At 41.6% G+C, this 26,588-nt stretch overlaps 1 protein-coding gene across 8 annotated transcripts in view; it reads right to left on the reverse strand.

Annotated features, from left to right (window-relative positions):
* The window catches only part of CCDC178 (coiled-coil domain containing 178), a 476,741-nt gene that overhangs the window by 423,533 nt on the left and 26,620 nt on the right, over positions 1-26,588 (reverse strand). For all 8 annotated transcript variants that reach the window (XM_073631538.1, XM_073631535.1, XM_073631531.1 and 5 more), the window contains exons 4-6: positions 25,154-25,182; positions 23,314-23,405; positions 625-837 (exon numbers count right to left, since the gene is read on the reverse strand). In XM_073631538.1, the coding sequence (XP_073487639.1) occupies positions 625-837; positions 23,314-23,405; positions 25,154-25,182 (334 nt within the window). The remainder of the gene's footprint in view (positions 1-624; positions 838-23,313; positions 23,406-25,153; positions 25,183-26,588) is intronic.

A 26,588-nucleotide genomic window follows, 5' to 3' on the forward strand; every position in this document is an offset into this window, starting at 1 on the left:
CCTATGGCGTTACACTTTGTGTTCCATCATTTGACATTTATTTATACGTAATTTATAGTTTGATAACTTTTAAAAATACATATACTGCATGTGCATTATATTTGGGCTAACTTGAGTGATTGTGCAAGTGACTTTATAAGGTAGCTGTTTGATATGCTAAAGGTTTTGTATTTCTGTCCAGCCAGTCCGAAACTTCAGCACAGTCACCCTGGGGACTAAAGTTTGTCTACTGCAGTTAGGCAATACAGCTGGTCACCTCCATGCCCAATGCTAAATGGCAAATGAACCAGCAGCAACATATTGATGACGTCAGCTCTATGTTCACTCTTCCTATCAGTAAGTTAGATTATGTTCCCTGTAGCAGAGCTTGGCAGGCCTCAAGTGTTACCCTAGAACTCTGCTGTCCAGGGAATTTCGGAGGTTTAAATCAGCTGAAAGTCAAGAACTTACACTAGCTTCATTTAAAAATAAATTTATATCAGTACATCAGCATTCTTTTTTTTTATATATAGACTTTTGCTTTAATTAAATATATGTAATAAAAAACCTATGCACTTTTCTTTGATAGTTTAAATTTATGGAACGTAATTACAATTAGCATCAGGAAGAAATAGGACATTGTACCTTTCTGAACAGCCTCAGGTAGATTATGCAGCTTCCACAGGGAGAGTACATCAATCTGTCTGAGTAGACCTTGCTTTCTTTCCCTTTCCAGTTTCAAAGCCTCTTCTGCTTCTTGCCGGTCAGCTTCCAACCGCCAGATCAGCTTTATTACCTCTGAGATTACAGCTTCTGTGTTAGGCTTTAAAGATACATCTGCTCCAGACTCTGGGGAATCTGAAAAACAGGACAAATAATAAGGATGTTGGGTGCTTTATTTAGAACACAAATTTCCATACTCTTTAAAGCAGGAACCTCAAACTGGCGGCCCTCCAGCTGTTGCGAAACTACAAGTCTCATGAGGCATTGCAAGGCTGACAGTTACAAGCATGACTCCCACAGGCAGAGGCATGATGGGACTAGTAGTTTCGCAACAGCTGGAGGGCCACCAATTTGAGACCCCTGCTTTAAAGAGTGCCTGTAGTGTTGGAGAAAACAATATGTTGCACATAATATAGTAAGGCACTGTACTTTGGAGAATGTCTCAAGTCTAATTTAGCTACTGATACCCTCACAAAGTTTTTGCTGAAAACTGCATTACTCTTGTCCTGTTTACACAGTCATTTGTTTTAAAAAGACAATAGGGGGAATTCAATAAAGCTGCTGCATAATTTTTCTGGCGTTAATCCTTTTTGTTAATTTATTACGCTAAATTTATGAAGCATTTGCGACACTTTTGGTTCTGACAGCGACTCAAACCGCTGTCAGGCAGTTCTAAAATGCACCATTTTTACAGTGGGGTCTATTTACTAAAGGCAAATCCACTTTGCACTATAAGTGCACTTGGAAGTGCAGTCACTGTAGATCCGAGGGGGACATGCAAGGAAAATAAAAAACAGCAGTTTTGCTTGTACATGATTGGATGATAAAATCAGCAGAGCTTCCCCTGATTTCAGATCTCCCCCTCAGATCTAAAGCGACTGCACTTCCAAGTGGACTTGCAGTGCACTTGTAGTGCAAAGTGGATTTGCCTTTAGTAAATCAACCCCATTGTGTTGCATTGAATGAGCCACTTTTACATTGTGTTGCATTGAATGCACTAAAATGTAATAGTGGAGCTAATTAAGACCAACTCTATTGGCTTGTAGAGAGAAAAACTGTCTCAGACAGATTTTGCAAAAGTGTCCTGTGTATTCTAAAAGTTGTGCAGCATGAGCCAAATTCAAAAACAAGTTCTAGACAGGTAAATTAATTTAATGCATTCTTCACCACCTATAGAATGCATAAAGAAGGCAAAATTTGCTTGCATCAGTCTTTATGAATTCCAGGGAATACGTCTCTGGAAGCTGCCAGTGTATGCCAAACAGCCACCTCACCAACACTGATGCTGGACAATTGCTTTACAATTCTGGAATTGGCTTGCAACTTGTGACTCAGCCAATAGTATACGCCATCAAAAAGTTTTGAAAGTGTTTCCGTTTTGGATAGCATGGGTAACAGTTAGAATCCCTGTCAGGTCTTACTGCTATCCAGGGCTCCATTAGAGAAATTTTCTTTAACTTTCTGTTTATGGGGAAAATGGTTTACCAGACAGGAAGTGAGTGAAAATCCGAAACAGAGAAACAGACACCAATAAAAAAGCTGACAGAGGTTATAGCATTGCTCGATCTAACTTAAAAAAAAAAACTATTTTCTATAAATACACTTTACAACAAATTTTCATTAAGCTTCATATTTGGCCACCTGTTAGGTTGTAGGAAGCGTTTGATTACATATACAATGATGTTTAAGATAATAAAAATAACTACTGAACTTTTCATAGGTAATATGCCGCTAAACTATTGTTCTAGCAATGCCCTGGTAACAAGCAACCAGTATGTAGGATTCCATAATTCTTACAGAATTGCTAAGATCTGCATTAGTGGAAGAAGAGTATGTGGTAGAAAATATTAGAGTTGACAGTAAGGACGTATGAAAGACAGATATTGTCTACTTTTTGCTCATAAGGATGTAGGAAAAAAAGTGGATGGAGGGGTGGCTGTGAATGTCGGGAAGGGACGTTGCAAAAGCAATCAGCAGGGTTAGTCACATACTGCTAGTATGTACAGTATGTTACAGTCTTTAAGCTTAGCAAATTCAGTGAGGAAATAGACAAAAATTTGGCCTAAAAAAACACAGAAAGTTAAGCAGCAGAGATCCCCGCCCATCGCCCAGATGTTACACTGTGCTCAAGAGGTGGGGACACCGCTGCATGCGGAAGTCTCCCACTAAGGCACACGGCATGACGCCGATGCACTGGTGGCTCCGCCCCTTCTGGAGTGGAGAGGCGGAGACAGCAGGGGAAGAAAAACCCCATTTGTGCATCGCAGCTCCCAGGGGAAACAGACCGCCACCCCCAACCCAGGGGCCAGACATATGGGGCCAGGTCTGCAAGCAGAAAGAGGGAGTCACCTATGGCTTTTTTTTTTTTTCCTTCACTATCCCCTCACTCTTTCTCTCATACTTCCCTTTCCTTTCACATCACTCCTCCCCATGTTCTGCAGAACACTCCTGCATTCCCTGCATCCTAGCCTACTACTTTATATTCCCATTATATTGTGACACCAACTATTTCAGTTTTACAATATATATATTTATGTACTTTATCATGGTGAACATGCCATGTAGGATTTACGGGGTTACTTAGGAGATCGTGTCATCCACCATCTCAGTATATATATATATACATCTATATATTTCATTACAGGGAGTATGCCCTGCTAGATTCATGGGCAACACTGGGGCTCACATTTCCTCATCTTCCCTTTGTCTTCTGTTTTGCTTTTGCCTTTTTTTCATGCTCTGCTGGACACTCTGTACCCCTCATACTCAAGTATATTACATCTTTAGGATATGGTTATCCCCATTATCTCAGATACATATATATTTTTTACATTTATTTCATTACAGTGAGTACACTTTGTAACCATGATGGGTGACAGTCGGGTCCATCTCTCTCTTTTTTCATTCATTCGCCATGCCTGCCATGTGTCTGATCCTGGACCTCCATCTTGTGGTCTCCTCCCCCTCAGCTCCTGGGGAGATGTTTTTCCGCCGACCCTTGCCTGGGGTCACCCCTTCGGGGTCAGTTGCCTGACAAGTAGGTACTGGATCACTAGCTCTGGCTTCATGTTGTTGTCCAATCATAACCTATACTCCAATACACTCTCTACTTGTTGTTACAGACATCAGATATACACATCAGCTCCTGATGAAGCGAGGAGAGCTCGCGAAACGCGTCAGTTAGAGATGTATCATGTATATCTGTACTCTTCATATTTTGATGTTATGTCATTATGGCTATCTTTTTAGGACCACTTTATCATGCTGCTGTTCTTAGGTATTTGTCACCTATGTTCATGACTTGTACTGGATGATATTTATTTCAATACATTTTGTCATTATTTTTACATTTTTATACTCTTTATTTACCTGTGATCACCATGGACACTTCATTTAAAGTCCCATGGGCAAATTTTTGTTTCTCTGTGTATTACAGGGATGGAGGTGCCTCATGTTAGGAAGCAGCTCTCAGACTTTCCTTTTTCCGAGTCTACTCATGCAGCCCTTGATTTTTTTCATGTTTGGTCAAGCGTCCTCTATCCATATACATCAACTGGTACATGGGAGGCACATAGTGACTGCAATATTCTTAATGCCACTACACCACCCCTCCACCATTTTGCATTATACTTTCACATATTCTATTTCAACAGTTTATTTTTCTAGTGGTTTGAGTGAAGAGAAGTACATTCATATATTTCAGGGAACATAAAACAGGACCCTAAGGCTTGGTTCACATACATGTGAAATGGATGTGTTTTGAACCGCATCCAATTTGCATGACATGTGAACCAGCAGTCTTCTCTATGGAGTCAGTTCACACGTCTGCGGGCTGGCCACAGTGCATTTTTAAAAAGAATCCTGTGCATTTTTCAGTCTGGTTCAGGTGCAATTTCAAGTGATAATTTGCACCTGAATCGCACATGAACAAATGAACAAAACCGCACCAGACTCCTTTTAAAAATCGCACTGTAACAGCGGCCAGACATGTGTGAACTGAGCCCCAGCTTGGTACCCAGCATCCACTCAGATGACAACTCACATGCTTTCATTTATTTCATAGCGTTTTTGATGGTGATGGGGAATTTCTTGTTATCTAAAAAAAAATCTCAAAAAGTGAAAAAAAGGGAAAAATGGAGATCTGCTAGCAAAAGTAAGGGATTGATCAGATGGATTTCTAACTATAGAAACCCAGTGGAATGAATGCAGGAGAACTGCTGGCAGAGCAGGCTTCTACAGATTTGATTCTTTCTTACCTGTTTGTGTGCTCAGAAGTGTATCTTATGACATAAATCTTTAGCCAAGCATATAATTAACATTCAAAGTTCTTTTATGTTTTACTACTAACTATAGCAAATAAATATAATATACAGCTACTACATTGATGTTACAAATTAATAATCAGCAGTTAAATTACAGTTTTTGGTAACAGCATTTCCTTTTTCTTTTCTTTCTTTTTTTTTTTTTTTTTTTTTTTATCATACTACAAGGTAAAGCCATGATTTCCTGGATCAAGTCTACAAAATATATAAAAACTAAGATATCTTCTTAAAATCAGTCTTCTAACTCCCTCTAGTGGCCATGCTGATGTTTCTAGCATAAATGGAACTTGAAAAATCTTCATTACATCTCCATGAAAAATATATGTAATGAACACAGGTTACCAGGAAAAAGACCACCTGCTATTTAACTGATTTCAATAATGACGGTGGCAGTACCACTCGGAAATTATATTCGATAACATAAAGGACATATCTATTTTGAGTAGAGGCAGTATATTGGAAGATATTTTACATTCACTCACATGATCTTATCCTATTTAAAAGCATGTGTCTGCTTAATATCAAATGAAGCTGTTTGAAGTATCTATAGGAGTGTCCGCATAGGTTAGGAAAGTTTATTTGCTAAGGTGACTTGTTTTACATTAAAGAAATTAAAAAGATCCTAAAGGGTCACTCCACTTTTGTGGGAAAAAAATATAGCAAAAAAATAACAGCATACATAATAAACAATTGCTACACAAGCCACATGAGTATCCTTTTCAAAATGCAGCATTGTAATTTTCTGTAAAATTCAATGTGATATGACAACCTGGAGGCATCTGTACACAGCTGGTATACAAAACGCCCCAAAAAATTTAATTTCCTGCAAGTGTGTGTGATTGGTTCACTGATTTTCTCAGAAGTCTGTATTAAGATACAAGCCAATGTAAGTTTTGATGAGATACTCCCCAAGTGTTAATCACTTCTAAAGGGATGCAGACACTGCAGCTTTCCTCATAAGGAGACAGAAAGTGCATCAGCTGATTAACCCTTTCATGCCTAAGAATATTTCTGACATTTGTTGCTTACAAGTTAAAATCCGTATTTTTTGCTAGAAAATTACTTAGAACCCCCAAACATTATATATATTTTTTTTAGCAGAAACCCTAGAGAATAAAATGGCGATCGTTGCAAATTTTTTATGTCACACAGTATTTGCGCGGTGGTCTTTCAAACGCAATTTTTTGAGGAAAAAAGACACTTTTATGAATTAAAAGAAAACAAAACAGTAAAGTTAGCCCAATTTTTCAGTTTTCAATCTTTTTATTAAGTTTTTACAAATAGGCAATACAAACATACATTGGTGGTATATCCACACCAAAAATAACATTTTGCAGACTATCATAACTATAGCATCAAACAAACAAAAGGATGGCCAGCGGGTACAACATGAAGACATCTCCTACGCATACCCCAATTTTTTTTTTTAGATTAAGGTTCCATTTGCCCCCTAATTTCCAGGCGATTCCCTAAATGTTCTCCAGGGGGCCCATTTCTGACAACATTTTTCATATGTGTCCAATTCGTGTGACAGGAGGGTCTCCATCTTCTCAATTAGGTCCATTTCTGCTATCCATTCGTTAACTGAAGGGGCTTGTGTAGTTCGCCAATATCGCGGAATAACCAGTCTGGCTGCTATTAACCAATGTCCTAGCAAACCTTGTTTGATATTTTTATATGGACCTGGTAAAATGGATAGCAGAATAATTTGAGGTGTGTTGGGGATTAACTCCCCTGTAACTGTAGTATACAGCTGCATGATCATATCCCAGAACTGGCGAATTTTGGGGACATTCCCACCATATGTGTAGCAGCGATCCCTTGGCAGCATGACATCTCCAACATTTATCTGATGTGTCTGGATATATTCGTTGCATGGTTGTTGGACATCGATACCAGTGGGAGACAAGTTTATAGCTTGTCTCTTGGGCTTTAATTGTCTATGACAGACAATGTGTGTAAGTAAATGATTTCTCCCACTCTTCTGTTCCAATTTGATTATTAAGTTCACGTGCCCATTTATTTGTGAATTCTGGGGGCTCAGGCTGGTTTTTTAGGATGAGAATCTTATACGTTGGTGATAAAACATGTTTTGGCCTGTTACTTTGAAATGGGATGGACTCGAACATATTTAGGTCTCTATTGAGGGATTGGTTTGGAGAAATAGAAGATAGAAATGACAATAATTGTTGATATTCCATCCATTGCATAAATGAAGGCTGATGCGTTGATATTAGGTTCAATATGGGTGGTAATTTACCCTGGCAAAGAATCTGGCTCACTCTTCGGTGAGATTCCTTATTCCATATGAGGTGTCATTGGTCCTATCTGTGAAGAAAGCCCTAACCGCAAGATCATTTTGGACCACAGGCTCAATAGGAGAGATGAAAGAGAGGGTGGACAAAGGGTCGTATCTCGGTGGTTACCCTGAAAGGGTAAATCTAACCAAGGAAGAGCCTGAAGGTCAAACTGATTCAGCCCCTGTTCTATTGATACCCATTGTTTGGTAGCCGCGTGGTGAAACCAGCTTACTAATCTGGTCAGGACTGCCGCCACATAGTAAAAATAGAGATTCGGTACACCTGCTCCTCCTTTCGTTTTAGGTAATGTTATCGTTTTCCAATTTAATCTAGATCTCTTATTACCCCAAATAAACTTAACAAAAGTGGATTGTAGAGTAGAAAAAAAGGATCTAGGAATAGTAACAGGAATATTTTGAAAGAGATATAAAAATCGCGGTATTATGTCCATTTTCAATATATTGATCCTCCCAAACCATGAGTATTGTTTTGAAACATATTTTTTTAGATCTTGTAGAGCACGTTGCATTAAGGGAATATTATTTGTCAAATATAGCTGGGTCAGATCTGATGGAATATTAATTCCTAAGTACCTTAATGTAGAAGAGCAAAATCTGAATGAAAACTTATTTTTCAACATCGTCACTTGATGTGGTAAAAGTGACACATTGAGAATTTCAGATTTTGAAACATTTACCTTAAAATTACTCAGAGCTCCAAAGCGCTGGAATTCCAATAGAATAGAGGGCATAGAAATATGTGGATTGGTAATATAAAGTAGCAGGTTGTCGGCAAACAAAGCAAGTTTTATTTCCTGTTGGTCTAGCTTTATACCTGTAATTGAGGGGTTCTGTCTGATTGCTGTTGCTAAATGTTCCATTACTAGAACATAAAGCAAAGGAGATAGGTGGCATCCCTGATGGGTGCCATTTTTTATAGGGAAACTTGTGGTCAGTGAGCCATTGATCCTAATTCTAGCTTTTGGTTTAGTGTATAATGCCAAAATCTTAAGTAAATTTGGACCCACCCCTATTTGCTTTAGTGAATGCTCGAGAAAAGGCCACCCAACCCGATCAAAAGCCTTCTCCGCGTCGACCAAGAGAAGGCATGCTGGTATTTTAGCCATTTGGGCATAGCCCATTAGTAAGAAAGTTTTTATTGTATTGTCACGTGTCTTTCCCTTCCTTGCACAAATCCGGTCTGGTCATTATGTATCAAGCTAGGTATGAAAGATTGGAGATGTGACGCAATCAATTTGGCATAAATTTTTATGTCTACTCCAATTAAAGATATTGGACAATAACTAGAACATAATGTTAAGTCTTTATCTGGTTTGGGAATCAAAGTGATATGGGCTTCCAATGTTTGGGTCGGGAATGTGTTTGTAGAAGAGATGGAATTAAACACCTGTAGCATAAATGAAGACAAATATTCTTTATATGTTTTATAAAATTTTGGAGTGAATCCATCTGGGCCAGGACTCGTCCCTGATGGAATGTCTGTAATTACTCCAAGTAGTTCTTCCATTGAGAAAGGGTTGTCCACTAATTCCCTATGGTCATCTTCTAATGTTGGAATAGAGGTTTCTTGTACATAGTCTTCAATGCTACAAGTTTTTGATCCCTCGTTCTCCACAAAGGATGGTTGGGCCAAGTTGTAAAGAGCTAAAAAATATTCTCTAAATGTTTGATGGAGACTTTGCGGGTCTGAAGTAATTTCCCCCGATGACTTCCTTATGCTAGCTATAAAGGTCTGAGGAGGACGAGGATGTAATATTCGTGCTAAATGTCTCCCACATTTGTTTCCATATCTATAATTATTTAAGGCACATTTCTGTTGGTATGAACTATGCGATTCTGCCATATGCTGCAATAAGGATGCCCTTGTAGACATTATGTTGGCTAATACTTCTGGAGACTGTTAGGCTTTATGTAATGTTTCTAGTGTATGAAGCTTTAACAGGGAATTTTGAATGGCCACCGATCTTTCTTTTTTAAGACGAGAGCCATGTTGGATGAATAACCCTCGTAGGACCGCTTTAAGAGCTTCCCATTTTAATGGTAGTGCAGTTTCATCCTGTTCATGATCAGAAACAAAGTTACCAATTGCTTCTATAATTGCTTTATGACAGATTGGATCAGACATAAGTCTATCGTTTAAACGCCAAGACCAGCTTGTGCCTCGAGTCTGAGGGAGATATATTGATAGAAATACAGGTGAATGGTCAGACCAAATAAATGACCCTATTTCCATTGAGGGGTTCCACCCCAAAACCTTTGGACCTGATAAGAAATAGTCTAGCCTACTGTAAGATTTATGTGCTGATGAGAAATATGAATAATTACGATCTGTGGGATATAGAATCCGCCACAAATCAAGAAGTCTATGGTCAAACAATTGTTTCTTCAGGGCCCTCAGCTGGGAAAAAGAGATATTGGAGCTTTGGGCAGAGGTGTCTAACTGAGGCTCCAAGGCTAAATTGAGATCTCCTCCTACAACAATAACGCCTTCAGCGAAATCCGCTAAAAGATGAAGATAACGAGAAATGGTCATGGTTTGGTGATAATTCGGAATGTAAAAATTGGCAATTGTGAAGAGTTTATCCCATATCCGGAATTTAAGTAAAGGATATCTACCACTGGTATCAGCTATATGTTCCAAATATTGAGGCAGTACATTTTTATGAAAGGCGATGGAGACCCCCCTGGCCTTCGAACCAGACATAGTGCTATGAAACCATTGAGAGTAATGTTTAACTGAGCATGCAGGGATGCCTTCGGTGCGGAAGTGGGTCTCCTGGAGGAGTATTATATCTGGCTTAGCTTTATGCAAACTGTCTAAGATCTGTCCTCTTTTTGACTCGCTGTTTAAACCTTTGACATTATAGATACAGAGTTTCAGTAGAGATGCCGAGGAAGACCCCCTAGCCATCTTAAAAAAAAAAAAAAAGGGGGGAAACTTATAAAAAGAGAGGTTCCCTCTCTAGGGGCCCTGAGCTACTCAAGGTCCACAAATAGGACAAAACACTCGGGAAAAAAAAAACACAAAGGGATATGGACATATGTCAATAAAAAGAAAAATCACCAAGCCCTACCAGAGAGCTGGTGTACCTACAAGGGGGTTAAGTAGGTAGACCCAGAGGTTGTCTCACAGCAGAGACCCGGGACAAAGAAAATATATATATCTTATCCTCCGCATAGTTTATTATTCCTTTTCTGTTTCTCCTCCCCCTCCCCATTGTATACATTAGAGTCGGGAGAGGGAAAAAAAACAAACAAAAAACCCCAAAAAAATCCCCAACAAATTATAATATGTAAGGGGGGTGGGAGGGGGGGGGGAAAGGGGGGGTGGTCCGAGCAGCATGGGCCGTGTGAGCAGTCCATCTGGAGGGAGGGGAGGGATACAAGAGAGAAAGGAAAAAAAAAGAGAGAAAAAAATCCTTTCCCTTTCCCTTCTCTTTTCCTTCTATTTTTCTTCCAAGAGTATAGTATTATGTTTATATAATCTTCCCCCCTTTCTTCCCTTTCCCTCTCTCATATACATTTATGCATACCCACACATACATGCATTGCCCAGTGGTTGTGCGTACGCTTACCCAGATATATTTGCTGCCACACACACACACATATATATATATATATATATATATATATATATATATATATATATATATATATATATATATATATGTATTTAACAAGAGCATGTAGATACTAGCACATTCATTCATCTATCACGTGTTTCTCATTAAGGGGGCCCTAATCTCATTATTATGTTACGTAACCTTTGGCATCCAGATAGGTATCCCCAACATAGCTCGTCCACACCCCCCTCTAGTCACCTCAACCGCTGGGGGAACCAATCAGGTAAATTACACCCTGACTGAACGGTTCGCATGTTGCAGAGCAAACCTTGATTTCAATAGTGAATCGGATAACATAGGTTTAAACACCCATATAACCAGTTCCTATGGGGCTCTAAAAAGATTTCCATAGCCTTAGTCCAAGTTTGGTCTAAACCAAAACTCACAGTCGTTATAGCGTATATCATGTTGCGTAGCAATCGCAAATGTTCCATACTACAACATGATTCAAACGTATAGGACTGGTGTAGCCTTTGCCCACCACATACAGCATCATACAATGTCTAACCCTGTGACGCTATGGACCGTTCTGCAGTTAAAAAAAAAAAAAAAAAATCATCTACATCTATTTTCCCCCCTCCTTCCCTCTCTCTCCCACTCCCCCATACATAGCACATGGTGGTAGGCCTAATGGTAACATAACCCCCTAGTAAGACTATAGAACAAGTTAATCAGATTGCACAACAATGCTCTTCATACATAGCCCCAATGTGCCACCATGTATCACATACACTTTAATAGATACTGTTTTTTTTTAGTTGTTTCCTTTGTGATTAAAACAACAAAAAACAAAAACAAACGCAAAAAAGAAAAAAAAAAAATTCTCATTTCTTTTTGAGTGGCTTAAGGCCTCATGCACACAGACGTTTTTACAGCCACCTTTCCGAGCATTTTCTGCAGCTCAAAAATGCCTGTCTATGTTAGTCTATGGCTTCATGCCCACCTAGGCGTCCTTGAGCTGCAAATGGCATAGGTGTTTTTAAGCTGCAAAAAAAAACCAGGACCAGTGGGTTCTGAGAGACGTTTTTCAGCTGCAAAAACGCTCTAACGCTGACAAACTCTCAAAAACGCTCAAAAATGTCGCTCACCAACGTCTTTCAACGCTTTTGATCCATTGCAAAAAAAAAAACGGTAACGCGGAAAAACGCTAAAAAAAGCTAATAAAACGCCAAAAAACCGCTATTGCAAAAACATTGAAAAAAAGCTGAAAAAAGTTTAAAAAAATCAATGCAAAAATACTGGCGTTTTCATAACGCTATTTCAACATCCCGTGTGCATGAGGCCTAATAGTTGATAATCTGGGTTTGATCCCATCCTGACTAAATTAATTGTCAATGTTATATATAAATCCATAATGCTATAAAATACTACTGCATAACTCAACTAAAAAAAAATTCATAAGTTCTTTGAAATTTCATTGATGGTCATACCCACGGCATACTACAGGAGGTATTAAAAAGAAAAAAAAAAGAGGGGGGGGGGGCAAGAGAAAGGGAATTTACAGTTGATTTGTTATTTATTGTTGCTTATGGAACTCTTCACTCCCCCCCCCCCCTCCCCCCTCCTGGTTAATAGTCATTGTTGCAGCTATTACAGCTGGCAGGCTGGTCTCAGCACTTGATAAGGCCATTGCTTCAGTCCTTTCATCAGCTCCCAAACGTTCAGCTCTCTTAAATGGTGTATAAGTCTGTGGCCATGTTATTGTTGGAAGGTCTGGCAAACCAAAGATTTTTTGTATAGTGGGGATATCGGATGGATCACCTGCCATCTTTCTTGATTTGGAGTTGGAATGGGAAGCTCCAATGATATACGAGTTTGCGATCTTGCAACATTTTAAGCAGTGGCCTTAGTGCTCTTCTTATCTATAATGTAAACCGACACAAATCGTGTAATAAATAGACAGATGTCCCATTTAGGTTAACTTGACCTTTTTCTCTGGCCTTCCTCATAATCTCCTCCTTCTCTCTATAGAAATGTACACGACAAATCATATCTCTTGGTTTGGTTGAATCTATATTTCTAGGTCCTAAAGCCTGATGAACTCTATCAAGTTCTATATTTGATGTCTCAGGTTTTTCCAGCAAAAAGTTGAATATTTTTTTGACTGTTAACATAAGGTCCTCGGTACCTGGTATCTCTGGTACCCCCTAATACAGATATTGTTCCTATTATTACGATTTTCCTGGTCCTCCAATAATTGGAACAATGTATGGATGTGCGCCTCTTGTGTATCTAAACGTTGTTCTTGTGATTGTAGTGAGCCCCGTCAAGACATCTAAGGACTGCTCCAACTCTACAGTCTTTACCCCTGTTGCCCGCAGCTCCATTTTAACAGACTGAAGCTCTTTGTGACAACCCTGCTCCAAACATTGCACAAAAGCCTCCATGTCATTACGAGTAGGTAGTGTGCGAAGATATTCCCTTAGATCTCCCTCCTCTAAACTCAGAGCAGACCTCTAAGCCTCCCTCTAAACCTCCAGCCACTTTTATATCATATTTAACCCCAGCTGAAGAAAGGGTGGTGGAGATAGGGGAGGAAAGAGGTGAGGGAGACTCTATAGGATCAATCACATTTATATTTGCTGTGCTTGCTCTGTTTAATATAACTGATGCTGATGCACTTGTTCCACTTACCGCACCTAACCCAGCGGGGTTCAGGGGTTCAGCTGAATCCATAGATGAAGGCTGCGCTCTCACGGCACTCATAGCAGCTGTTGGAAACGGAGCTAGTAGAAACAGAGTTGAAGCCGGTGATTGCAGGGGATCACAAGCAGGAACACAAGCGGGGACACAAGCGGCTTCTCTGCAGCCTCCCAACTCTAGCTTTGATGTGCGGGAGCGAGTCCGGCCACCAACAGGGAAGAACTCTAGGATGCCTTGCTGGCTGGTAGATACCGTAGATACCGTGGTAGCTGTAGGCGGACGGCGCGATGTGTTGGATACACTTCGCCTTCTCCTCTGTCCCATGGAACCCCGGGGGGGGGGGGGGGAGAAAAGCTGTAGGTTGCCAATAGATCACTGGTAATAGCGCTGGTTTTGCAGTGGGTTACCACAGAGTATGATCATGTACAGACAGACACAGCTGAACACTGTGAACTACCAGAGTAGGTATCGCACAGCACATACAGCAAAGATTGCAAGGACAGCTGGGACTTTCACCTGCCTATCTCAGGTGATGCTTCTGCGGATCAGTGGGGAATCATTAGTCCCGGTCTCAGCTGGAGCACGGAGCACGTCTAGCACACTCCTTCCTCCATGATCAACCACTCCCCTCTCAGCCACTCCCTAATCCCCAATTTTTCTTGTATAATGTGAAAGATGTTATGCTGAGTAAATAGATACCCAATATGTCATGCTTTGAAATTGCGCACACTCCTGGAATAGCGACAAACTACGGTACCTAAAAATCATCATAGGCAACGCTTTCAAAATTTCTACTGTTTATTAGTTTAGAGTAACAGAGGAGGCCTGTTGCTAGAATTATTGCTCTCACTCTAATGATCGCAGCAATACCTCACATGTGTGGTTTGAACACCGTTTACATTTGCGGGAACAAATTACGTATGCGATCACTTCTGCCCACGAGCACGGAGGGACGGACGCTTTAAATTTTTTTTTTTTTACTTTTTTTTTTTTAATTTACAGTTTTTTGTTTTTTTTTAAATCTGATCATTTTTATTGCTGTCACAAGGAATGTAAACAACCCTTGTGACAGTAATAGGTGGTGGCAGGTACTCTTTATAGAGGGATCTGGGGTCTATAAGACCCCAAATCCCTCCTTTGCACATAAAAGTATTCAAAACACCAAAATCTGCGTTTTGGAATACTAGTGTAGCACTAACCCATGGTGGAGCTGTTGGTTTAAAGCAGGCTGTTACCGTCACCTTTGTTACCTCAAATTTCCCCAGAACTGGGTCTAGGGTCCCGTTGAGTTTAGTACCAGACAGTGTAGACACCATACACTTGAGTATCTTTTCCAATGCTTTAATAAAGAGTAACTGAAGGAAGTAGCAGGAAAGAGGCAGAAGAAGAGTTGCAGGGAAGTTCAAATACCTTTTCTTGATGCAGAATTATGAATTGGAATCTTGTAGATGAATGTACTCTCCTTTTAGAGATGACACTTTGCCCGCCCGGATAGGTTTCTCTCACTAACCAAGCAACCGGCACGCAGCACGAACAAAAATCTCTGCCACAGACTTGAATGGAATAGGAGCCCGTACGATCCTCTGCCACAGGATGTAATGGTTCACGATGGACAGCAAACACAGCATTGGAACCTTTAAGCCGACCCGGCAGTACTATGCGGTAGGTTAACTTTAGGATGCGTCCTCCAACTGAGTCACCAGGCCCCCCTCCAGACCAGCACTCTGCATGATCCTTCCATGACGGGTCCTTCCCTGGGATCTTCTCAGTTGTCCACCTTCTTCCCGTAGGACAGACAGCACAGGACCATTCTCTCGCCGCTGTGGTACGCCCCAGACAGGTTTCTGGTGCCCACCCACACGCTGTAGCAACGTGGTCCTCCCGATCGGAGGACCACGCAGTAGTATTCCTAACACATACCTGTCAGCCAGGAGGGCCAGCAGGTGGAACGAAAAAAAACCCTGAAACATGGCGTCTGTCCCAAAAATACCCTCTCCCAGAATGCAACTCGGAGGACCGCCTCCACCGAGTTATCTCCAGGACAGAAGAGCACCCATACGCTTCAGCGCGTTGCCTTTCCAACACCGACCCATGGCGACAACGACACCCACAGGCACAGTGTGAAACTACATGCAACACAGCCAAACTGGAACAGAGGCTAAATCTGACTATGTATAAAACAGATAACCCACTAAATTTACCTATAAGCGGTAGATAAAAATCTACCAGGGCTACATATTCCCCCCACTACAATAGACGTTGTCCTCAACGTCTGTCAAAATAACTCCCAAGCCTGAGAGTAGGTATTTTAACTTAGAACTTGGATAAGAAGAAAAGAATATATAGAAATATTACAGTTTCAACATTTATACAACAACATGTTCACATCCTCAAAAGAAATCACATTAGAACTGTCACAAACCCCACTATCTATCTAGCTGAAAAGAATAACAGCTTGATAGGAGATCCAATTGTTCCTGAAAAAAAAACAAAGTTAAACACACTCTAGATATATACAGTATCATCACTAAACAGTTTAGGAGCAAAGCCTGATTCCAAAAAAGAATGACACTCTCTTCCCACATATTTTCCTTTTAATGGGAACAAGCTAAAGTAACTTGAAAAGTCCATCCGTATCTCTGAGTGGATTACATCCTTTCAATAAAGAAAGTCCAGCTAGCAAAGACTCTTTAGATTTGAAAACGCTGAGATGAATATTATCTCTTGACCACGGAGATCTCTAGACACTGACACTTTCTAACTACACACCCCAAAGTTCTTTTTCATAATCACCAATAAAACCGAGGATCTGGCAATGTCAGTTTCTTTCTTAATTTATCCACGGTAGTGATAAAGTACACAACATCATCTTTTCCGGGTCTGCAAATGACCACTTTGTCAGCACAGATGTGCCGACCATAGTTCCAATGCAGGAAACATCCATTGAAGCGTCCATCCATAGCAACAGAACACCCAGCTCTACGGAAAGGTTTTGGCACAGACAAATAGTCCCAAACAGCTTCACGGTACCACGGTTCCCGGTTGGCTTCAATTTCCTGCATAATGTCCTGAGTAACATAGGGAAATTCCAGACCATATTCTGTAGCAACTCGCTTGGTGAGCACTCTCTGTAACCGGGCAAGTTTAGGCAAAGGTCTATTTTTCCCCAAACCAGGAGGCACACAAGAATTCGATTATTTACTCACCATAGATCCAACGGGTGTCGAAAGCAAACTAGCAACTTTAGACAATGTCTCTTTGGTAGTACTGTGCGGCTCCACACAAGGTGATGTCTTCCCAGAATTCAGGGCTGTCCACTCTGAGAAGGTTAAAACAGAAGCAACATCTTCACCCTGGGCCCACAACAGTTCCTGTGACATTGTTTCAAACACATCATCATCACCGGAGAGATCTGACATAGAATCTATCTCCGAGTCTCTCAACTCTTCTGCTGGCAAATATTTACAAAGAGTCCCAGACATGTTCCCCTTTGAACTCTCACCCGTTCCTGACGTGGACTTCTCCGGATCCATGTATTTCTCCAGCTCCTGTTCCGGTAGTCTCTGGGGTAGGCCTCGACCACGGCCGCGGGAAGCCTTCACATATCCCACCTTCTTTGGAACAGGTGCAACGGGGATAGGTGTAGTAGATGTGGAAATAAAGGTGATGTCCGCTGAGGAAGCGGTAACAGCAACATCTTTCTCAGAAGCACTCACGGTAGCAGACGAGATCACGGCCTGTTACTCTCCAGCAGCAATGGCAGTAGTTTCCACTGTGGCAATTCCTGTAGCCCAACCCACACGATAAGCATGGGGCGACATGGTAGGCTGCTCCACCGTGAACAAATATTCTCCGCACTGCAAACATCGGACTAATGGACAGAGATGTATGGCCAGTCCTTCACACTTGTGGCAAAGCATGCCCAGCCCTTCGATATCTCCAACAGTGTATACTACGAACCTCCCCTGCGGCTTCAAACGAATGCCGGTATCTGTCAGCAGGGTTCCGATCAGCATAGCACCCACAGCGGTACTTGTAGGGAACATCTTAGATCCCACAATTGACGGTACCAATGGAAAAGAAGACATACGATCCTCTGCCACAGGATGTAATGGTTCACGATGGACAGCAAACACAGCACTAGAACCTTTAAGCCGACCCAGCAGTACTATGCAGTAGGTTAACTTTAGGATGCGTCCTCCAACTGAGTCACCAGGCCCCTCTCCAGACCAGCACTCTGCATGATCCTTCCATGACAGGTCCTCCCCTGGGATCTTCTCAGTTGTCCACCTTCTTCCTGTAGGACAGACAGCACAGGACCATTCCCTCGCCGCTGTGGTAGGCCCCAGACAGGCTTCTGGTGCCCACCCACACGCTGCAGCAACGTGGTCCTCCCGGTCGGAGGACCACGCAGTAGTATTCCTAACACATACCTGTCGGCCAGGAGGGCCAGCAGGTGGAACGAAAAAAAAACCCTGAAACATGGCGTCTGTCCCATAAATACCCTCTCCCAGAATGCATCTCGGAGGACCACCTCCACCGAGTTATCTCCGGGACAGAAGAGCACCCATACGTTTCAGCGCGTTGCCTTTCCAACACCGACCCATGGTGACAACAACACCCACAGGCACAGTGTGAAACTACATGCAACACAGCCTGGAACAGAGGCTGTCTGACTATGTATAAAACAGTTAACCCACTAAATTTACCTATAAGCGGTAGATGAAAATCTACCAGCGCTACACTAGGGATTTTTAAAAATTGTCGCCATTGGCAGCCGAGTAAGCCCAAACTGATGTCATGAGATAGTTTCTGGGTTACTAGATAGAAGACCTGATCAGAGCCAATTCTGGCTTAATTCGAGTGTTCGACCAAACGGCAGACGTGTTGGCTGGTCGCTCGGGCCTCTCTGAGGGACAGAAGAGCCCAGGAGAGCCACGGAAGGTGGCGGGGGGGACATCCCTTCCCACTCCCACAATAAAAGACAAGCGGCTTTTAGCCGCATTGGTTGTTATCACTAAAAAGCCAATGATGGCTCTAAAAAACGGTACCGGGGTGATGCGTACAGCTGCATGCATCACCCTGGTATAACCCCTTCAAGCTGAGAATGCATATTTGCGTACAGTCAGTGTGAAGGGGTTTTAAGAAGAGGTGCACCCGGCGATCGTGTCACGGAGAGGTAGAACGGGGAGATGCTTTTGTAAACAAAGCATTTCCCCGTTCTGCCTAGTGACAGGACAGAGATCACTGCTCTCTGTCATCGGGAGCAGTGATTGCTGTCATGTGAGGTGTAGCCCCTCCCCCCCACAGTTAGAATCACTCCCTAGGATACATTTAACCCCTTCATCGCCTCCTAGTGGTTAACCCCTTCACTCCCAGTGTCATTTACACAGTAATCAATGCATTTTAATAGCCCTGATCGCTGTATAAATGACAGTGGTCCCAAAATAGTGTCAAAAGTGTCCGATCTGTCCGCCATAATGTCACAGTCCTGATAAAAATCGCAAATCAATGCCATTACTAATAAAAAAAAAAATAAAAGATAAAAATGCCATAAAACTATCCCCTATTTTGTAGACGCTATAAATTTAGCACAAACCAATCAATATAAGCTTATTGTGATTTTTTTTTACCAAAAATATGTAGAAGAATACATATTGGCCTAAACTGAGGAAAAAAATTGTTTTTTTATATATTTTTGGGGGATATTTATTATCTCAAAAAAGTAAAAAATATTGCGTTTTTTCAAAATTGTGGCTCTTTTTTTGTTTATAGCGCAAAACTAAAAACCGTAGAAGCGATCAAATACCACCATAAGAAAGCTCTATTTGTGGGAAAAAAAGAAAGTCAATTTTGTTTGAGTACAACAATGCACGGCCGCGCAATTGTCAATTAAAGCGACGCAGTGCCGAATCGCTGTGCTCTGGTCTGGAAAGGGGTAAATCCTTCCGGGGCTGAAGTGATTAATAATGAACTAGACCCTCCGCTTCATTCTCGTGAAATAAAGAGCAATTTCTGCACAGCAAAAATAGGTAGGAATCTGCTACAAAGTTTGTTAAATATACACTGATCACCCAGAGAGGTTTTTTTTTTTTTTTCAAAGTGTAAAGATAGTTCTCCTCGAATATTGTCCATATAGTAAACTGTATTTTAATAATATTTTCATATCTTTGAGTTACATAAAAGCAAAGTTCAGTGTCTACTGAAGGATATTCTGTTTTGCTAGGTCTGAATTTTCCCTCACTTCCTGTCTAGTGAAACCATCGTCGGTAGGAAAGCACATAAGGTTGTATTTGCTCCAAGGATAGAGGTTTCTAGTCTGCCCCAGGTGCAAATACTGTTAGATAAGAAACGCGAACATTAAAAGGTCCAAAAAAGTATTTTATCATTAATCCAGAAATACATCACAGGTGGAAAAAATGTCTTTACTTACATGTATTCAAAAGAGAAATTTCCCCAGCAGCATTGGAGACTGAAACTGGAACTTGACAAGGTCCATATATACATTACCACAACATTATCAGGATGGGTATAGTAATGTCCCTCTGTATAATAGATTCTCCCCACTGGAAAGGGAAGATCGTTTAGATAATAGTCCTTTTTTAGGACAACGAGGGAGGGGAGGGGGAACACCGAGGAGAAATCCCAGAGGCCCTTACCAGAGAGGGGGAGGGAGACAAGCACCCCCCCACGATTACAACAAGCCCCCCAGAGGAGAAGAAGGGGGTGTAGGGCGGGAAGATTCAGGAAATCCAAGGAAAAGACCAAGGGATGTAGAGACATAGGGATATACAACCTCAGTAGTGTTGAGCTTAATCATAAAGAACTCAACATTTTGAACTTGGGATTAAAATGTGCCCCAAAAAAGGAAATGAATAAGTTTGATGTCTACATAGACACGCATAAATTCATTAGAACCATGAACATTAAGAAACATTTCCTAAGCCATCCGGTGGAAGCCTCAGTTAAAGCTAGGGTGCCACTGAATAGGATAGATTCAGGTTTAAAAAACAAATCTATCTTCAACCCACAGAACCCAGGGATCATTTTATAGAAGTGTTCAAAAGCCTGGTACTGAGTGATATTGATAAACTTCCTTTACCGAAGGGTGTTAACCCCCATTACATTAGGGAAGAGATCAGTTCGCTAGAAAAAAAGAAAGATCTTATAATACGACCTGCTGATAAGGGGGGGGGGTGGTGTTACTGGATAAAACGTTTTATTTGAATCAGTTGCTGCAGTTAGTGGGAGATAGATCAACATATAAGAAATTATCATCTGACCCCACGGAAACATATAAAGCACAACTGGTTACTTTAGTTGATTGGGGATATAGATTAGATGCAATAAGTTCTAGAGAGAAAAGATATCTGATCCCCAGTGCTTGTAGAATCCCGGTTATCTACACCTTACCGAAGGTGCACAAGAATATTCAATGCCCACCACCGAGGCCGATCTTAGACAGGTATCTACACCCCCCTGGAAGGTGCCAAATGTGACATCGGGGGGGGGGGGGGAGTTCTGAAAAGTGGAGGCCATTCTTTCCTCCTCATCTGTGCCCACCATTCTGTCCCTTGCTATTCTGTCCATCTCATCAGTGCCCGCCATTCTGTCTTCCTCATCTGTGTCCACCATTCAGGCCCCCACCATCAGTGTTCCCCGTCATTATTTCCTCCTTATCTGTGCCACCATTCTGTCCCCCACCATTAGTGCCTGGCAACAACATTCCCCCTTGCACCAGACATGCCGGAGCAGCAGCATTATCCCAGCTGTGATTTGATGTGAGGGGAAGTAGGCGGGCAGTATAGACATAGAGCACCACTTTGCTTTCCCTCCCTCTTCCTGTCAGTAAAGGGTAAAAATGCAGTCATGCTGCATAATCCTGCACCCCTCCACACAGAATATTACACCTGTGTTTTGATGTGAACAAAACACATAGAAATAATTGCTAAGTGTGTCTTGCAGAGACGCGCAGTTTTGCGGTCTCTGCAGATGGTGCACCATGAAGCTTGTGCCCCCCCACCCCCCATCCCTGACATCCGTGTACCCACCTTACATCAATGTGCCCCCCCTTACATCAGTGTGTCCACCTTACATCAATGTGCCCCCCCTCCTTACATTAGTGTGCCTCCCTCCTTACATCAGTGTGCTCCTCTTCCTAACATCCATGTCCCCCCTTCCATCAATGTGCCCCCCTACATCAGTGTGCCCACCTTAGATCAATGTGCTCCCCCTCCTTACATCAATGTGCCCCCTTCTTACATCAGTGTGCCCTCCCTTACATCAGAGTGCCCACTTTACATCAATGTGCCCACTCTCCTTACATCAATGTTCCCCCCCGCCCTTAGATCAGAGTGTCCCCCTTCTTTATATCAGTGTGCCCACCATACATCAATGTGCCCCCCCGTTTTTACATCAATGTGCCCCCTGTACATTAGTGTTCCTCTCTTATATCAATGTGCCCCCCCCTACATCAGTGTGCCCCCCTCTTGCATCAATGTGCCCTTCCTTACATCAGTGCACCTCCCTCTTGCATCAATGTGCTCCCCTCCTTACCTCAGTGTGCCCCCTATTACATCAACGTATTCCCCCTTACATCAGGGTGCTGTGGCCCCCTTTACATCAATGTGTCCCCCCTACCTTAAGCAGCATGGTTGCAGCAGCACAGCGGGAGCTGGAAGTTTGAGCAAGTGTGAATGGGGAAGTTCTGTCCTCCTCTGGGAGCTGGTGGGGTACGGCAAACATGCAATATCATTGGTTGTTAGGGCGCCGGCGGTCCTAGTAACCAAGGACAGGGGGGTGTTTACAGTTTCAGAGCCCTCTCCTAGGCAGTACAGTAGTAGTCACACAGAACTGGTCTTTCAGCTGCAGTTGCTCTTGTCACTGTACGGGGGCACACGGATGTAAGGAGGGGGGGCACAAAGATGTAAGGAGGGGGGCACACTGGTGTAAGGAGGAGGGCACACTGATATAAGGTTGGCACACTGATGTAGGGATAGAGGGCACATTGATGTAAGGTGGACAAGCCACACTAATGTGCCTCAAGCTTCGGTGCGGTGCATTTTTGGAAAAGAGTTAGGGGGTTTTCCATGTTTCTTGCACGTAGGGCATCCTATTGATATGAATGGGCTGCCCAACAAACAGGAAAATGCGAATGCTCAGTCACACCTCAGTCGCACCTGTAGGCGTGAACCTAGCCTTATTTTTTTTTCTATTTTCGTTACTCTGTCCTGGCAGAGCACACCTCAGTCGCACCTGTAGGCGTGAACCTAGCCTTATTTTTTTTTCCATATTTGTCACTCTGTCCTGGCAGAGCTCCCCTAAGCAGTGCAGTAGTAATCACACAGAACTGATCTTTCAGCTGCTCTTGTCAATGTTGGCTGCAGCTCAAAGATTGGTTCTGTGTGAATACTACTGCACTGCCTAGGAGAGCTCTGCCAGGACAGCACTGTCCTACATGTGTGCAGTGTGTAAACACACAGTGGGACCAGGCTGCAGGAGAGTGATTAAGTACAAGAGATAAGATAGAGGGAGGATCATAACAGTGCATTGATTATAAGGGAGAATGACAGTCACTCCTGTCAGTGAGGCAGGAGCACCAGCCGAAGCTTCTAGTGTGCCCCCTTCACAACATATTAGTACAGCGCCCAGGGCAGCTGTCCCTTCTGCCCACTCCCTGTCCCTAGCCCTGCATAAAACTTACCTTTATCAAACAGACCAACTCCTTTAATATTCAAGATTGGAGATTCCACTGGGCCATCGACAGATGCATCTTCATTGTTCACACAAGTTGCCCTGGAAAAGGTCATTTAAACCTTAAAAATAACTTTGGTATTATCTCATATCACACATAAAAGAAACTGTAAAGAAAACCTGTTACTTCAAACCAATATAACTAATTTGTATAATATTTATTAAAGGATGTCTGCCAGTATGCATGATACTTAGGGTAACCCTCAAGGTTTTTTAACTTGGTAAGACAACTTTTTTAAAGATGTTAACAATACGAGGTCTATTCTTAGTCAGGGCAGTAAGGCTGAAAGCAATCAGATTCACAATGCCCCTAAACATGCCCTAGACATAGTGTATTTTTGGCACCAGTGGCGGGCCGTCCATAGGGGGCGCATGGGCGCCGCCCCGCCAAGGCCAGTCAAAAAAAAAAAAAAATGTCCCTTTAAAAAAAAAAAAAGTTCCTTTAAGAAGTGCACTGTGTTCCGGGCGGGCGCCGGACACAGTGCACTATGGAAGCGTCATGCCAATGCAATCCCGTGATTGCAGGCAAAACGCTTCATTTGCTGATTGGGGCATTCTCCGTCATGTCTTCATTTCTGGGCGGTGCTGTAACTGGGCGGCGTGTCACTTCCTGTTTCGGCTTGTGTGAATGGAGAAGCAAGGTAAGGTAATGTGTTACTAACAGCCTTTAATTGTCTGTCCACCGTGTTATACTCTTCTTAGTCTGTGATCGGAGGGTGGAGGGAGCCGTGCTTCACCTCTGCCCTGCCAGGAATCAGCCTCCGCTCCAGCCCTTCACCCGACAATCTGCTGGAGCCTTCATTACACATCTGCTGTATGTGTATATCAGGAGGGCTCCCAGCACTGCGTCCTGGAGTCATGCTGTGCATTCTATCATCTCATCTCTCTCTCTCTTCTATCTGTATAACTGTATATCTATCTATCTGTATAACTGTATATCTATCTATCTGTCTGTATAACTGTATATCTATCTATCTGTCTGTATAACTGTATATCTATCTATCTGTCTGTATAACTGTATATCTATCTCTATATAACTGTATATCTATCTATCTATATAACTATCTGTATATCTATCTATCTATATAACTGTCTATCTATCTATCTATCTATCTATCTATCTATCTATCTATCTATCTATCTATCTATCTATCTATCTATCTATCTATCTATCTATCTATCTATCTATCTATCTATTCTGACTGCATATCTGTCTATCTATCTATCGACCCCATCACGGGCGAGTGACGTGGGGGTGGGGGGTGTTGGTTGAGATTTTGTTTGCACCCCCCTAAAAAAATGGAGCACCAGCCGCCACTGTTTGGTACTATACTGTATCTAGCTGTTCTATGTATACTTGGTCTAATTACACCTCTCACAAAGCACACACAAAATCTGCTTGGAATTATATTTCTTAAAAGAGAAGTTTGGGAATTTTTTTTTTTTTTTAAGAATCATACTCACCTAGGTGGATGCTGCATCGGTCTGATGCTGCATCAGTCCCCCACCGGCTCTAAGACTGAGAACCGAGCGATCAAACACCGCTGATTACTTGGTTCTCAGGGCTCCCTGAGCAGATAGCTGGTAACTGTTTACATTACATAGAAAATCTACCCCTGTGCTATTCCTAATATTGCATATGATCCAAAATACGGACTCAAAGGATACAAATTATTTTGTATATTTTGATGTACAAAAGAAATATAATATGCAAACTACAAATGTTTTTGTGGACACATTGACAACTAAAAATGTGGAATACAGGGATTAGTGACTAGTATAATTCTTACCACGTGACACTTTTTTTCTGCTCAATATCCTATTAAAAAAAAAAAAGATATTTCAATTATTTTCATGAGAAATAAACACTTTCCAGTATTTATCAATATTTTTCAATTAGATGATTTGTTGCATTTTGGAGTATACAGAAACATCTAATTTTACAGAACTATCTTTTGTCTGATACCAAAAATGTATATATTATCTAAACAACTGGAGATGATCAGTAAGACACAGCTGTCCCTTTTTTTCCAAAAGCTATTTCACAAATCATTCACACTAGCCAGAGCTAAGAAGCATCTGATTCAGCCAACTGCCATTACAAAGAAAATTTTAGAACACATCAAAAAACTGATATTTTAGGTTTTGGTAAAGATGTCATATATTTTTTGAATTCGAATTATATGTTACTGATTGTTAAACATTTTGGGGAAAATATACTGTTACACCAATTGTTAAACTCGTTTTTTTCTTCCAACCATAGTGGTATGAGGATGATAATTTTTGTAATCAAAAGTAGTTATAATGTACAGTATGGCAGGACCATATGGTTTCACCTGCTTTATTCAATCTCCGGATATAATAACAGTAAACAAGTTGGTTAATTTGCCTATAGCTAAAGCTATTTGCTGATTCAGCAATCAAAAGTAGAACCAGCCCCAGTTGGGATTTCTTCTTCATTACTTTTCCTTTTCTGTTTGTTTTTCTTTTCTTCTTTTACTTGCAAAGATTGGAGTACTTTTCTACAGTTGGGGACTCCACCTTTCCTCCTTAAATATATGTTCCCATGCTCGCCTCTGGGATGATGTTGCAGCTTGGACATGAGTTTGCCCTTGCATCTCTTCTTTGTTTTTGTAAGTCTATCCTTACAATATTGATTGAAGTTTTAACACTGTAAATGTATGCATAATTTCTGTAGGTAATATTTTTGTCTATTCATGTGTCTTTTTTATTTAGAATTCAAACTGATGCCCCTTCTCCTCCTGAGGAAGCGGATAGGAGCTGCAAAACATGTGGAGAATTTATGAGACAACACAAGATCCCCCTCCTTTACTGTTAACATCTTATTATTGGATTCATGGTCTACTCCACATGTAGTTCTTTGGATTATGGTTTAATTTACACATATACCCATGTATTTCTAGGGAGTTCTTCATGCCTTGATGGTGGGGCACGCTCTTTTCATTTACATATACGTTGGTTGTGTTTTACAATGAAAATTATCTACGTAATAACGTTTTGTCATTTTAAAATATAATTTATAGTTTGTGAAGACTATGAGGTACCGATTAAGTTGTCATGTTTCCAAATTTCTTTATACTTAACCTGCTTTCTGGTCAGGCACATTACTACTGCATGACCATATAAAAGTGGTCACAGGGACATGTTCTGGTCACCTGGGCCTAGCAATGCCACTGCTTATGGAAGATGTTCCCTTTATGGAGG

The sequence above is a fragment of the Aquarana catesbeiana genome, linkage group LG05, assembly GCF_042186555.1.
Source record: "Aquarana catesbeiana isolate 2022-GZ linkage group LG05, ASM4218655v1, whole genome shotgun sequence".
Taxonomy (NCBI): Eukaryota; Metazoa; Chordata; class Amphibia; order Anura; family Ranidae; genus Aquarana; species Aquarana catesbeiana.